This window comes from Sesamum indicum, linkage group LG2 (genome assembly GCF_026168435.1).
Source record: "Sesamum indicum cultivar Baizhima isolate 11 linkage group LG2, ASM2616843v1, whole genome shotgun sequence".
Classification (NCBI taxonomy): Eukaryota; Viridiplantae; Streptophyta; class Magnoliopsida; order Lamiales; family Pedaliaceae; genus Sesamum; species Sesamum indicum.
This window is the reverse complement of record NC_142658.1, coordinates 1,338,721-1,353,849: the sequence shown is the minus strand read 5'-3', so window position 1 is coordinate 1,353,849 and position 15,129 is coordinate 1,338,721. Positions and strand designations below refer to the sequence as shown.

Sequence of the window (15,129 nt, the reverse complement as noted above, 5' to 3'; positions counted from 1 at the left end):
GTTGGGCTATGAACAAGTCCTAAATAAGGAAAACACGTGGCTGTTTCCGATTGGCTAAGGATACCCGCGCGTATGTAGTAAGCAGCTGTGTTCCGTTATTTCATACATATGTAAACATCTGCAAGTTTTTTATGTTCTTCAAAAAATACTAAATAAAGAGAAGAAAAAAAAAAAAGAAAAGATAAAGAGAAGATGGCGAGCGGTGGCGCCGGCGGCGGTGGAGGTGGCGGAAAGGTGTCATTCAAAGTAACCCTTACTTCTGATCCCAAACTTCCTTTCAAAGTGTAAGTTTCCTGGATATTTCATGCTTGTTGGATTCTCATATTCCGATGAACCCATTTTTGTTTATCATTTTTTTATAAAATTGAAAACCAGATTTAGCGTACCAGAGGCAGCCCCATTCACTGCGGTTCTGAAATTTGCTGCCGAGGAATTCAAAGTGCCTCCGCAAACCAGTGCCATCATCACAAACGGTAGGTTCTTTTTTTTGAATAAATGAAAAAAAAAATCCTTTTTGGTTTTTGTGAAGTTTCTTTTTTTCTTTTTTCTCCTTTTCTTTGCTTTCTCGGATTGGAATTGGATTTTCTGCTGGAATTGTTTAGGGATCAGCGCCTTTAAAAAGATTTAAAGGTTTTTTTTTTCTGCTTTTTTATTTTTTGGTGTTCTTAGATGATATATGTGAAGTTCGTACACCTTATGCATGTATTATTGATGTTTGATTTTGCTGTATCAATCTGAATTTAAAAGTCAAATTTGCTTTTCTCGTTTGTTACTTCCTTATGATGACGTCTAAAAATTGCTTCTTTTGGCTGTTCTTGGTCATTGTTAATGCAGACGGAGTGGGAATTAATCCTCAACAGAGTGCAGGTATTTAAATTCTAATTTTATTAATTAATGTAGTTTAATTTTATTTCTCTCTTTGTTTTCCGTGTCAATTGTGTTAGTAATCAGTAACTAATGCATGGAACTGAAAACAGATATGTAGTTTTAGTTGCTACTTAAAGAAAATTATCATTGTGGCTTGTGTTTCATATATTTTCTGCATCAGTTTGTAATGCTATTTTAAAATTTCTTGAGTTGTTCAGCATGGACTGGATGCTATCTCGGAATTTTTTAAGTTGTTGAGTGTGGATTGAATTTCTTTAGTTGTCAGTTTGGATTGGACTTAGCTAGATGCAGTTTGTCGACCTCTGTGTCTTCATTTAAATCTATGCAGATTGCATTAATGCTTTCTTATTGCTTGAGCTTTTCATCTATGTCCCAGTTCTTGTTCCTAGTTTTATTTCTCTATATCTGAACCCAACATCTTGATTAGCTTCCTTGTGTTCCAACAGAGGAGATTATCCCTATCATTAGCATCTTCATTTGGACCATGGTTGCTGGTCCATGCTTCCTTTTTCTCCATTTTAACTTGGCCTGTCCCATGTAATCTATGAGTGGAAGCAAGTGACTTAACAGAATTGATAATTCGTACATGCTTCAGTACATACCCCACTGGGACACTCAACAATGGTGAAGGTGTCTCAGATGCCTCTAAAACAAACCAAAAAAGCTCAAGCTTCCAAGTCAATGTTAAAGCATATGATTCAATTGTGTATGGACTGACTGCCAATACCTTGTCGATTACTTGTCATAATTTTATACATCTCATTTTCTATTTACTCCTTTAGCTTAGGGTTCCTAATTGGGTTGGATCTCTCTCTCTCTCTCTATATATATATACACATGTATATGTGTGTGTGTGTGTGTGGTGTGTTAATTTATTTGTATTATCATACAGTTCAGATAACAAACCCCTTTTTATTCTTCAAAATACTAAATATCGTTAAAATCATCTTCTATAAACTACTTGTTAGACATCTGGATAGCTTTAAGTCCAAATTAACTTGGCTGCACTTCATTTTGTAATTTTCATGTGGCTGCTGTTCCTAGAAGTTTGAATACTGTGCTTGTGTATTCTGGTTCTAATGCTTGGTTGGCATATGTGCAGTTATGCACCTCTAACTCACATGAATTGAATTGATTTCTCAGGAAATGTCTTTCTTAAACACGGGTCAGAACTGCGCTTGATTCCTCGGGATAGGGTTGGTGCTTGTATGTCGGCTTAAGGTTGAGTTGTATATGGATTTCCCATAAACATTGCAACCCGTGCGCTATTGGCCTGATCCTCGTATAAGTGTTGGGAGTTCTTTTTTCCAGCTTTGTTCTTTAAAACTAAACTGCAAAAAGTGATGGTTGTAGTGAATTAGCTCTGATACAATAGAGATCAAAGTCCTTGACTCAGTTTTGATTGCGAAAATTGCTGATTACAGCAGCCCTTCTTGATAAACAATATGAATGAATGATGCTGTTTTGCGGTATTATTTTTCTTCACTTTTTCGGTTCCACTTTCTTTTTCTTGTTAATTATGAAATGAATATTTGGAGGATGGTGAAGCCTCTGATGCATCAGATCAGCTGCAAATCTTTGATTTAATGCCCTCCACTGATTTCTTGTGGACTATTTATGGTTGTTGCAGAAAAACCCATGGTTTGAGGCTGCTTTGCCTGGATTTTCTTCACCTATTACAAACCAAGAATTCTGCTTATTACAAACCATCGTTGGCATAGAATTTTTATATGTACTTTTTATCTTTCCTCCTACGAAGGTGACAAACCACTAAGGCGCAGGCAAGAATTTTCCACCACAACTGAAGAACCGAAGTTATGACCGAGCAAGTCACGTGAGACAGTAATGGCGCACGTGACAGGTTCCTTGCTTTTGATTTGAACCCATATTAATTAATCGCCATTGAAAGCTCTGAGGCAGGGAGGTGATGGTCCCACCATAGGCGCCACAATTACTACATGTCGGTTGGTATCAAAAGCTAGTACTATTGCATTAGCTTTGAATCTCAGCCAAACAATTGTAAGAAAGATAACGAATCTGTCAGCACACCCTCCAGTTTCAGTACAGCTCCTAATCTCTCATCTCCAATCCAAGCAGCGACCGGACTACCAAGACTGAAGAAATGCTCATAACAGAGTAGACATTTTCGACATGACTTAGAAAAAGAGATGGGACCTGAAGCTGTTAGTTTTTATGATCTTTAGAAGTCTGCATGGTCAAAAGAGAGTGTAAAGCATTCAACACCTGGATTTATTACAAACCAAATGCATAAGGTCTGTAATCATGATAAAGTTTGGAAGTAGAAGAAAAACAGTTTTAAAAGCAAACTAGCCATCCTAAGTTGAGTTATTATTTTGTAATAAAGTCATGACATGCTTTGACTAAAGTGATCACGCAAATCTAAGTTAAGTGTTAGTTTATGAGTGAACACACCACGATTAAAGAGAAACTTCACTTTTATACATAGAATTTGACACAAAAATGTGGGAAGTGTGCTGTTACTACTTTCGTTAGCAGTAATATGTAACGAATTCAAGTACAATTATTGATGAATAGAGTATGTTGTTTCTGATCCATTCAAGACTTTTGAATCAAAGAGAGAATAGCAAGAATTCTCATCTCTACTACTAATGGATAGTGGGGTGGGGGGGGGGGGGGAATAGTCCGTTTATCGCATTTACGTGCTAATTCAGGACCAACTCACTTACCACTTACGAAATTCAGACATATCACGCCTTACCTACTGATTCTAGTTCTGTTCTGAGGCAAGAAACCACATATTTCACACACTAAACACTCACACATGCACATAGAATCTGCAGCAGATAGTGAGGCCAAGCTACATATTTCTACAATTTCCGAATTGGTGATTGCCGACAAAGGTCCATGCACATTCATAATACAAAAGTGGAAATCATGTAAGAAAACCAAGTCCCAAATATTCAGACCACTAAGTAGTGCAGTGGAAGATCTTGAACGCAGCTGATGATGTGGGGACTGGGTACTTGAAGTAGAGTTGATGAGAGAGTAATTACCACATCAATTACATGTAGGTGGGCTTTGCTGTTGATGGGGTGTAGTTTAAAAAGGGGAGTCAAACAGTGACTTCTTTAATACTGAAAAAAGGACAAAAGAGATAGCATCGAACGGCTCAAATGAGTTGATCGCTTTAACTTAACAATCCTGCCGTGGATTCCGGCAGAAAGTGAAGGCCCTGCGTCTTCTGGAATGACATTCTGGCCCCCCCATACAGAGAATAAAGTCCTGCTGTGTTAAAAAAGGTTGTAAACTTGTATGGATGGTAGATATCAATTCGGAGACTTTTTATCTAAGTCCAGTTCAATTGAACCAAATCAATCATGATATGTTTTTTGTTTTAAATTATACGTTAGTCACATAAAAAGTATATTATATTTTATTATATGATTAATTTAAATCTGATCTGATGTGAGTTTGAGTTTCCCATATTAATCAGTACTGGAAGACTGCAAACAACACGGCCAAAACAGATTAAAGGACAAAAGTGAAAAATGGCAGAGCTTCACATATGCAAGATGAGATTTTTAAGGTCAAAGACAAATTACATTCCCTCCAAAATCTTGATCACAAACATCTCCACGCAAATTTGCATACAAATACAAAAGAATATAACTCAAAAGAACTGTAGAAATATAACTCAAAAGATTTTGTTCCCCACTTCTTTATAGATTCTTGGCTCCCCCCACCCCACCCACCCATCTCCACCACCAAGTACTAACTACATTACCTCATTATTATTTCCTTAAAGCTCATTTGAAACGTTTGCAACAACATACACTGGATAATCAAGAAACACTACAAATCCATACAACAGCATAAAGATCCCATCTTTTTACACACACAGAGAGATTGATGCAGACACTAAATCCATCTTGCATGGCCTCAACGTACGCCACAGAGCCCACAACCAACAGTTGCCGCCGGAGGCTTCACCTCCACTGTAAACACCGGCGTCGTGGGGTCTTCTGCTTCTTCTTTACCGGAATTTTCCACGAAAGGTACCTTATCTTCTTGACAGTTCTCTACATTATGGGGCTGGTCACCTGTGCGGGGCCCTTGTTAACCATCCTGCACCCTCCTCCACCGCCGCTTCCCGGATCATTCTACCGCAGCCAAGAGCTGTTTCTGAAGCTATGGCCTGAAATTCAGTCGGATAATGCTTCTACTGTTGAGGTTTGACATGAATTTCTTCTCGCACTTTTTAGAGGTTACAGCGTTCTCAATTTAGCAAGTTCGGAAATGACCAATCACTTGGTTTGAACGACTTTGTACGGATAATGTAAGGATTTTTACTTTTTAAAATTTCTGTGGAATCCGTTTTCACTTCCTCGTGCTGATGAATGCCTGCCTGAGTTAAATTGAGAGGTTTTGGTGTCTGTTCTAGGACCACTGATGTGCAAATTCATTTTCTGAAAGGGTATATATTTAATCCTACTGATCAGTGGAAGTTTCTTGGCAAGAATCATAGTCCAAGTCACAATTTTGATTTTGTCAACTGAGAAACTCAGTGGACAAGAATATCCATGGGGTCAGAAGATTTGATATCTTATACTGGAAATTTACTTTCTTGTACTAAGCTAATCTGTCCCTTTTCTTCTTGTTTCTTCTTTCTCAATGTTGAATAAAGAGGGCAGAGTTGTTTTAACGTTTTGGGCAAAACCATAGCCGTAGTGATTGCCATTTTCTTTGTTGGTTATATCCATGTAGTACAACTCTGCCTTTTTTTACTTTTTATGAAGTATCAACCATTTATTTTCTTCTTTATATCTTCTGTCTTCTCATTGAAACGAGAGTGATTAGAGTTCCTTTAACATAAGATGGAAATCAAAGATATAGAGAACGTGGAAGCCTGTTGCATTCTTTATGTCATGGCTTTTTTTTTCTTTTTTTTTTCCCATGCAATTCTAAAGGCAAAATGCTCTTTCTTTAGTAACGCAGTGGAGTTCCTTTTTGCATAATTGGTATAAATCGTGGTAATTATAGAAAATCATCTAATTGTAGTTGGACAATCTCTGGAGATACAGAAGAAAGCTAAAAGAGCAAAGACCCTGCCTGAATGCTAGTGCTCATTGGCAACCTGGTATGAATATCCCCTTCATACTTTTGAGATGATTTAACCTTTGGTTTTCCCATGATTTGATGTGGCATTTTGGGTTGTATTAGTTGGATTGGTTGCAGATCCTTTAAGGATAAGTTCTACCAGGAAAAATTAAGAGATGTATTCAACAGTATTTGTATAATTGAGTCATTTGCATGTTGCCTTTTCCTTTATCAGTCTCCCCAGGGCTCCAGCGCTATCTGGTTGTAGAGGCTAATGGTGGTCTTAACCAACAACGGTCATCGGTATGCATCAGACTCATGCTAATCACTTTTTATTCTAGTTCTGATTGTTCATATATTTGATTAAGCTATCCAAAGCTTGCTTATTTCAAAAAGTGAACATTCATCTATGAAGAGGGAGAATTGTCAAAAGTGAAAAGAGAAGGATATGATGTCCCTATGTTTGAGAACTATGATTTTCTGTATTTGGGAAGTTCAAGGCAGCATTGTCCAGCAATGATCTCTGCACTTGTGACTAAATGATTATCGCAATGGAGCGTGTAATAAATAATTGTTGATTGGGCAACAGCTGATATTCGATATTTTTCAAAGATAACCCTAAGTCCTCTTGGAAGGACATAGGATGCCCCATGTTGACATACCCCTTGTGAAATATTTCTTTTTGAAAATAAAGAAAGCAAGAACTAAGTCATGTTATTAAAAATGTATTCCCAATATGTCACTTCATATATTGTACTAGGCCCTTAGTTATTCCATGTCGGTGCACCTGCAGATTTGCAATGCTGTGGCTGTGGCTGGACTGCTGAATGCTACTCTTGTTATCCCTCGCTTTGATCTTCATAATGTTTGGAAGGATCCAAGGCGAGTTTCTTATGTACCAAACCACTTATTTTAATCAGAAATTAGCGAGATGCTAAAATAGCAACCCTATTGTCTTTTTACATCATGGTTGGTTTAATGCCATCAGACAGCAAAAAGAGTAGATAGACTCGCTTAATGTTCTTCAGTTAGACCAAATTGCTAAAGCTTGGTGTGTGCATTATATGTTTCATCAGAGAGGAAGTGAGTCGGTAAAGTTGTTCCTTTTACTAAATGAGGCTTAGCTATTGGACAAAATATTCAGTGACAATTTTCCGAGCTTGACTGTTCTTCACTTTATTATTCATCTTGTAACATTCTTTCTGTGCCTGGATGATTCAGGAGGCAAAGAACTTTTTCCTGATGTACTCTAGTGTTATTGCCCAATATGTGGCCACGCCTCTATAACTATAACTAATTTTATCTTTGGTTCTTTACAGTGAGTTTGCTGATATTTATGATGAGGATCATTTTATTTCCTCCCTGAAAGGTTTTGTTATGGTGGTTCATGATCTGCCGGATGAATTGATGGAGAGCTATAATTTCAGCATTAGGAATATCCCAAGTCTTAGAGTCCAAGCTTGGGCATCTCCTCGTTATTACTTGGATGAAGTTTATCCCGTCTTGCAAGAAACAAGGTACATAGTGTGAAGTCCTTTTCTGTTTTATATTTCCCCTTTCCTGTTTAGCAGTTCCTACCATAATTTAAATGCAAAAATGTGATTGTATTATTCTTAGGGCTTATTTTGGTTAAAGATTTGTTTTTATCACCTCCTCACAGACAATGTGTTCCTGGTAACTATATTCATTAACTAAGATATCTTGAGCACTAGAGCACACGAAAATTCTAAGGAACAAGAAGTGATGGAGGCAACAGATTTAAGAGGTCCAACAATATATGTGCATAACCATATAAGCAAAGAGGGTTGATTAATAGCTCATCATGTCTTGCCTATTTGAATAACTTTGAAATCCTCTGTGCAGGGTTATTCGCATTTCTCCCTTTGCTAACAGATTGTCAATGGGCGTTCCACCACATATCCAATATTTAAGATGCCTGGCAAACTATAAAGCTTTGAGGTTCTCTTCAACCATAATGAATCTTGCCAAAAAGATAGTCAATCGAATGACTGATAAGAGCTTGCATTCTGGGGGAAAGTATGTTTCAGTTCATCTCCGATTCGAAGAGGTAAACTTTCATTTTAGACTTAAAGTTATTTGTGAATATCTTTGTTACTGTTTACAACTTTAAAATGATGTCAGCTTTATTTTCCATTTCATGTGTAGGACATGGTGGCTTTCTCGTGCTGTGTGTATGATGGTGGAGAGAAGGAAAAAGCTGAAATGGATGCAATACGTGAAAAAGGGTGGGGAAAAAAATTCATGCGTGAAAATCGAATCATTGAACCGGGTCTTAACCGTCTTAATGGAAGGTGCCCAATGACCCCAGTGGAGGTTCGTTCTGAATGCTAAAATATGTTTATGATCTCAATAAAGTATTTGCAGTGCTAATCAAGTTATCTGCTGTGGGAGCTACATTGATCCATAGGGGTTATTAAAGCTTTTGAATTTCTTCATTTTTATGATAAAGTCCACTAGAATCGTGTCATTTATGCATATCAGACATACGGGTGCAAAATCTTATTACATTCAAATGATAAAGGCCCCACAACAATGTTGCAGGCTGTAACACTTCTCTTTCGGCGTATGTTTCTTTGTCAGCATAGGTTGGTATGATGTTAAGAGGTATGGGATTTTCCAACAGTACACCCATTTATTTGGCTTCTGGTAAAATCTACAAGGAGGAGAGGTATTTAGAACCTCTTCGGCAGATGTTCCCTCTCCTACAGACAAAAGAGTCACTTGCTACTGCTGATGAACTTGCTTTAATCCAGGTAATGTGAAGTGCTTGTAGTGCAGAATTTTTCTAAAATTGAAGCTAGATCTCCTCTACAACTCATATTTACCTCTATATATATCTTTTTTAGATTTACTGATTTGGTATTATCTCATTACAGCATTTTTCATAATTATTATGTATCTGCAGACAACAAACTTGGCCAAATTCTTTGTATCTGTTATGGTTTTTCAGGAGTTTTCTTCAAGGTTAGCTGCTTTGGACTACATGGTATGCTTGTCTAGTGAAGTATTTGTGACCACTCAAGGAGGAAATTTCCCCCATTTTCTGATGGGTCACAGAAGATTCCTGTACAATGGACATGCTAAAACTATCATGCCTGACAAAACCAAGCTTGCAGTCTTGTTGCAGAATACAAGCATAAGGTAATTAATCTCCACGTCTTTGTTGTAATCCTTGTACAGTTTGGAAGTTTCATGATTATAAGGAATATATTCTGTTGATTTTAGCTTTTGCATCCCCCAAGTAGTGCTGAATATAGTAAGATTAAAAAACCAAGTAAAATTTAGCAGTCATCGCTAAAGTTCATTTGGCCTTCCCTTTGCGTCGATGCTATGCAAATTATCCATGTTTGTAATCCCTCAAACTAATAATGGAATACAAAGCTTTGCAAATGAGTTGCAAGCCCTTTAACTGCCCCTTTGTGATCTTTTATCTTAGAATTAAGCAACACATACGAAATATAGCCAAGCACACGGTTTCCTTGATGCATGCAATTATTTGTGGCTTGTAGTTGGGATGCTTTCAAAGACGAGATGGAGTCGATGCTAGCTGAAAGTGACCGCAAGAGTATAATGGTGCCTAGAGTTAAGAAGTCAACAAGAAAGGGTTCTGTATATTTGAACCCTTTGCCAGAATGCAGGTGCCTGTGGGAGTCACAGCACTCCTCTCCATCAGATGTTTTCTAAAACATCAAGAAATGCCCATGCTATATTTGCTTCCCAAATTGCACAATATTGTCTGTTGTCAGCACAAACATCGTTCACTTCCATGAAGCCAAGAACTGATTGGAAAGGGTGAACAACGTTTTGTTATTTACAGAAGAAAGATTCTCTTTTTATTTGCAGCAGAGACAGAGCTCCAGAATTCATCTTCATCCAGTGTGAACTGCAATCGACCAAAAAAAAAAAAAACAAAACGACTTAAAATTCACAATTTCACAAACTACATGCTTGTAAACTTCTACACACTACCTGCGGCTTGGAAGGCATTGATGTGTAACTACTGTGGAATAGTATTAGATGTAATTACCAAATACTACTCAAAGCCAATTGTGGTATATATACATGTTCCATATGGACGAGAGGCTACAAAATTCCAAAGAAAACTCTTCCAAGAACTCCCACAATTTGCATGGAGTGCAGGAAACTCAAAATAACTCTTGTTTCAGCGGACAATCTCCCTGACGTCCCGAGTCTTGGCCTCATGAAAGCTTACGCCAAAGTTTTCCATCAAAGGAGAATCAAAAACCACCTAGAAAAGCCCAGTTGATCTGCAAGGAGAAACCAACCCCACATGGAATTTCCAGGTTGAGTACACATGATAAGCGAGTCAAGTGTTCAGAAACCAGGCGTAAACCTCGCCATCAAGCTGTTCTGTAAGAGAACCCTCAGAGACAGGCTTAGCGGTGCAGTCAATATACCTGTAAAGAGTCTTTTTGAATGGGACTCAAGGCTGAGCAGATTTGAGGTACAATGTTTCCGGGACTCCATTTTGTATACAGTTTGGGGGAGAAGATTTGGGTCCCGAAGCCGTCGGGGTGGGAAAAAGCACTCAAGGTCGGGTTCTTGGTGTTGGTCGGGGGAGCTTTGGCCCTGTTAAGTGGAGAATCAGATGATGATGTTTCGGAGCCGGCACAGTGTTCCAGGGATGTTGGAGTAGACGAACATGATGGCACAGTGTTCCGACACACTGAAACACTTGCTTTATAATTGATTTAATTTCAGCCAAATTTGATTTCAATAAGAATTTTTCTTGCTTAACAGGAATCAAGAAATGACTCCCAAAACTTATAAGTAAAATTTGGGGCAAATATGTGAGACAATTATGTTTTTGACACTAAAGTAGAGATGTCAATTTTATTTGTGTTGATTTTTTTTCTTAAAAAAAAATCATGTTGTATGGAAGTTATTATAAAAAAAATATATAAAATTATAATTCATGATTTAAAAGGATATTTTTGATAATTCAATACAAATTTTAGATGAAATCCTAACTAAAATAATCAATCAGAATATTTTTAGTGGTAAGGACATGTTTGGAGTGAATTAGCTTTGTTGGAATGCAATATTTTTGCATGCAACAAAAGGGGCAAAAGAATTGACTTGACATGAGGTAGATGAGAAGGATTGTGATGGATCCTTCAATTCCAATCCAAGGTCCCCTCATACACCTTTTCTTGGAATCACGCGCACTTCGCCCACAAGTTTTGTGTTCTATATACAACATAATTGGTACGTAGTAATAGAATAAAATTTTTTAAATTTATTTTTAAATATATCATTGACATAATGTTGTTGCATTGGTAAGGTGACTTCTAATACTTAAATTTTGCCAATTGAACTGGACCTCATTGACTATTTATTTTAAAATTTTAGTAAATATTTAATTAATTATACATAATAGAGAGAAGAAATGGGTTATGAGTTTTGACTTTGGTCTGGTCAAAAAGTGGGGAGGAATATTTGAAGCCCATGCTTGGGTGCTTGACTTTAGGCAAACAGGTCATAATGCAGAAATCATGAGGCAATGAGTAGTACAAAACGAGACTCAAAAACCTGAAAATAGTAGTGGGATTGAAACCAAACACAAACCTAGAAAATCATGCGCGACCATTCATCCAGGCTAACAGACAAAACAATTACTGCCTACAGTTTTTACCAACAAATGGAATTGCAGGGGATTTTTATATACTGCACTGACAAACGCTCTCTTGGGTCATAATCACGACTTCAATTCATTCGTTGGCCTACGAAGCCACTAATACCATTTTACAGATGTCTACAGTACTCGCTTTTAAATATATTAAGTAATTATGTACGCCTCAGTCCTTTATGTACTCTGTTGTATTCAGTCACAAGATATCCACTAAAAGTTGAGACCAAGACTCAATTAATTCATTCAATGTATGCTCCCATACATACAGTATTTATTTTCATTTTAGATGGATTCAGGTACCAATTCTTGTGCTTGAATCATGCAAAAGTGTAAAAAGATGACAAGTTTTTGAATTTCTGTATAATTCACGTATAAAATTTAGAGTTATTTCTATTTAGACCCCTCTGAAAATATAAAATTATACTTTTTTTCGAAAAAGTTTCACTTACACCCATCCGAAAATTCACTATCTACACCTAATCTATTTTTGTTTGGGTTTGGATGAAAGATAATGACGCTAGGGGGTGTCGGTGTAAAAAAATGTGGCAAATTTATGTAATTCTTTTTGTTAGCATCTTTACCCAAAAGGCCAAAACCTAACGAGAGGGTGTCGGTGTAAAAGAATAAATTTGGAGGGGGTGTAAACATAATTTCAGAATTTTTTAGAAAAAGTATAATTTCGTATTTTAGAGGGAGTATAAGTGACCTGTAATGATATAAGTATAGGAACTTCATAATTTGTATAACAAAAAGTTATGAAATTGTACCGTTGGAGATTCATAATTAGTGGATATGGATGTAAGAAAGATATGGTTGGATTAAAGCATAAATTACTGCAACTAGCTAAAAATGAAAACTCAAAAGTTGGTATGTGCGTGCAGAGCTGTTGCTTTTTACTCCTTTTCCTCTTCTCAACATGAATTTTATTGAAACTAGTTGCTCGTGCAGCGTTTGTTTATCAACAAATTCTTATGTATGACAACGAAGATCCACGTGCTCACCGTGTTCTTTTCTGCCAATACAACAACTTTACCACTCCTTTTGCTGCACATACTTTAATTATTTACCAAGCAAATTAAGCACAAAAGAGCTCAAGAAATTACAGAAACCATGAAATATATACAAGAATATTCGTGATGGTTGAAATTGAAAATCCATCTTTCTTGCTTGCATCAAGATGTAAATGGGAAGGCTTGATCAAAAACCTCTATAGATTACAACAAAACAAGGCAATATAGCCTTGGGATTGAACACATACAATTCATCCAAATTAGAGTAAACTCCGGCAGCTCCGGCCACCGAGTCATAATCCTCCATATTGCCTTCCGGGTTCTTCTTGACTCGTCCGGCAATCACCCGGCAAACCAGCATAGCCCTCTTCCCCTCATCCAATGCCACACTACAGCTATCATGAGCTTTTCCACTTGTTGCAGTTGTTAATATACCTATTCATCAAAACATAATAAGTAAAACTTCTATAAGAATAAGTTTTTAAATGAAGTGATCGTTTAGTATTACTACCTTTCGAAGAAACTTCTGATGTGACCTTGAAACCGCTCTTGATGATACTACAAACGGTGCAGTTTGGAATGGAGTTGCACAAGTTGGATGAGCCATTTAGGCCTAGTGAGCACATCAAGGTGGTGCAGTGGAACCTGAGGAGTTCATTGCCGTCAGCGAGGCAGCGGGGGTGTTTCTTGGGCAGCCTGGTGGCTTTGGCCTTGATGGCGTCCCTGTACTCCTCAAATTTTGAGATGGTTTTGGGAGTATTTTGGACTTTTAGTATGCGGTCTATTTTGCAAACTGGGGCCTGTTTCTTGAGCCAGCTTGACTGGAATATGATTTCCACGATGTTCTTGCTTGTGTCTTCAGGGCCCAATTCAGATACTGTTTAGGTGTTGTCAGGTTAGTTAGACATAATCTCAAAACGACATGAACGAAGTGTTTCTTTCTGTATGCGTGCCAGTTTTGAGAAGAAGCATTTATGAAACGTTGGAAAGAGTGAAGAGAGTGTAAGATTTAAGACAGGTAGTAAATGGAGGGAAAGCCAAAAATGAAGATTCAAGCAATTATTTTAGTAATTACTGGAGACATTTTGATGAACTACAAGGCCTTGAAGTACTCATTTCACAGAAATTGAAGAAAAAAGTTTGACTAGCTAGAAAACTGATGAAATAATTACCATGTTTTTTTTTTCAAATTATTGAAAGATTTGAATGAATGAAGTTGACAGAACTGGATTTTAACAAAAAGAAGGGAAATTAAGTAGTAATTACCAGCATGCCTGACAGCCTGATGAAGCTCCAGATTCTCAGGTTTCATGAAGATTTCACCACATTCAGGGCAAGAACAAATAGTAGTCCTCAAAGAAGGATCTCTTGTCATTCCAAGAACAGGATCCACCACCATTCTACACTCATAGCAGCCTGAGAGTTTCCTGAAAGGCATATTTCGGAAAGATCCAGAAATGGAAGGAGAAGCAGAGGGCACGGTGAATGAAGATGAGGAGGAAGAGGAAGAATTGGAAACCACTGCACCACCATTGAGATCACTTAAAGTAGTAGCAGTCTTGATGGATCTATTGGAAGCATCACTTTCAGTAGTGCTGGAAATTAGAGCCCTCTTCTTCTGTTCTTCAGGAGATGAAAGCTCAGGCTTCTGCATGACTTTTGTGTTGCTGCAAAGTGAGCCTGAGCACTTCATTTTCTTGCACTTCTTGTTCATCTCCTCAAGACTTTGCTCTTTCTTCCCTTCTAGTTTCATCTGTTTCTTGCATTTCTGCCTGCTTGAAACTGTCTCCTCTTCTTCTTTCAGCTTCTGCTTCTGCTTCTGTTCTTGCTTTTTCTGCTTCTGGAACTCTTCCTGCTGCTGCTGCTGCTGCTGCTGCTGCTGCTGTACTTGGAGGTACTTGCAAGTGAAGAGGCTTCTCACAGCTGCCCATGAATGAGGTTTCTCCTGTTTCTGAGAATGGTGGTGTTGTTTCTCTTTGGTGTGCTTTCTGGGATTTCTGCTTTTGGCCATTGGAGAAGAGATTCAAGAGAACGGTTGGTGTTGTGTAAATGAGGAAGTGCCTACAAACATGCACTTTTACAGAGGATGGAGTGAGTAAAGGGGAGATGAGAGATGAGATGCCTCGCCCTCTTTACACTGATCCTGTATTGGAGTATTGTGGGCCTCACCTATATATATATGAACACATTTTACAGGGAAATGTTGGAAATGTCATCCATGGTTCATCATATCTATATAAACTACTAATTTCGAGATCATATTAAAATTTAAATTTTTTTAGAGTAAATTACAATAAATTTTTTCAAAATATATCATAATTATAAATATTTTTTATTATTTAAAAAATTATAAATACCTGATGAAATTACTATATGGATTGTCACGAAAAGATATTTATTAAACAATTGTTAATACCAAGTGGTATTTATAATTTTAAAAATAATAAAAGAGTAATCGTAATTATGATAAATCTAAGG

General features: G+C 37.3%; 3 protein-coding genes across 3 annotated transcripts; 2 read left to right on the top strand and 1 right to left on the bottom strand.

Annotated features, from left to right (window-relative positions):
* Positions 1 to 107: 107 nt before the first annotated feature.
* Positions 108 to 2,373, top strand: LOC105176618 (uncharacterized). Its single transcript, XM_011099495.3, has 4 exons — positions 108 to 284; positions 376 to 473; positions 835 to 867; positions 2,032 to 2,373. The coding sequence occupies exons 1-4, from the start codon at positions 193 to 195 to the stop codon at positions 2,106 to 2,108; spliced, it is 300 nt and encodes a 99-aa protein (XP_011097797.1). The 5' UTR covers positions 108 to 192; the 3' UTR covers positions 2,109 to 2,373.
* A 2,224-nt stretch (positions 2,374 to 4,597) lies between these two features.
* LOC105176610 (O-fucosyltransferase 10) lies at positions 4,598 to 9,860 on the top strand. Its single transcript, XM_011099482.3, has 10 exons — positions 4,598 to 5,100; positions 5,929 to 6,007; positions 6,203 to 6,270; positions 6,761 to 6,849; positions 7,287 to 7,484; positions 7,831 to 8,035; positions 8,134 to 8,301; positions 8,574 to 8,741; positions 8,939 to 9,129; positions 9,498 to 9,860. The coding sequence occupies exons 1-10, from the start codon at positions 4,780 to 4,782 to the stop codon at positions 9,670 to 9,672; spliced, it is 1,662 nt and encodes a 553-aa protein (XP_011097784.1). The 5' UTR covers positions 4,598 to 4,779; the 3' UTR covers positions 9,673 to 9,860.
* A 2,835-nt stretch (positions 9,861 to 12,695) lies between these two features.
* On the bottom strand, positions 12,696 to 14,814 carry LOC105176601 (uncharacterized). Its single transcript, XM_088877103.1, has 3 exons — positions 13,918 to 14,814; positions 13,163 to 13,528; positions 12,696 to 13,086 (listed from the first exon to the last, which is right to left on the bottom strand). Exons 1-3 carry the CDS (start codon positions 14,660 to 14,662, stop codon positions 12,839 to 12,841), a joined length of 1,359 nt encoding a protein of 452 aa, XP_088733229.1. The 5' UTR covers positions 14,663 to 14,814; the 3' UTR covers positions 12,696 to 12,838.
* Between the last annotated feature and the right edge of the window lie 315 nt (positions 14,815 to 15,129).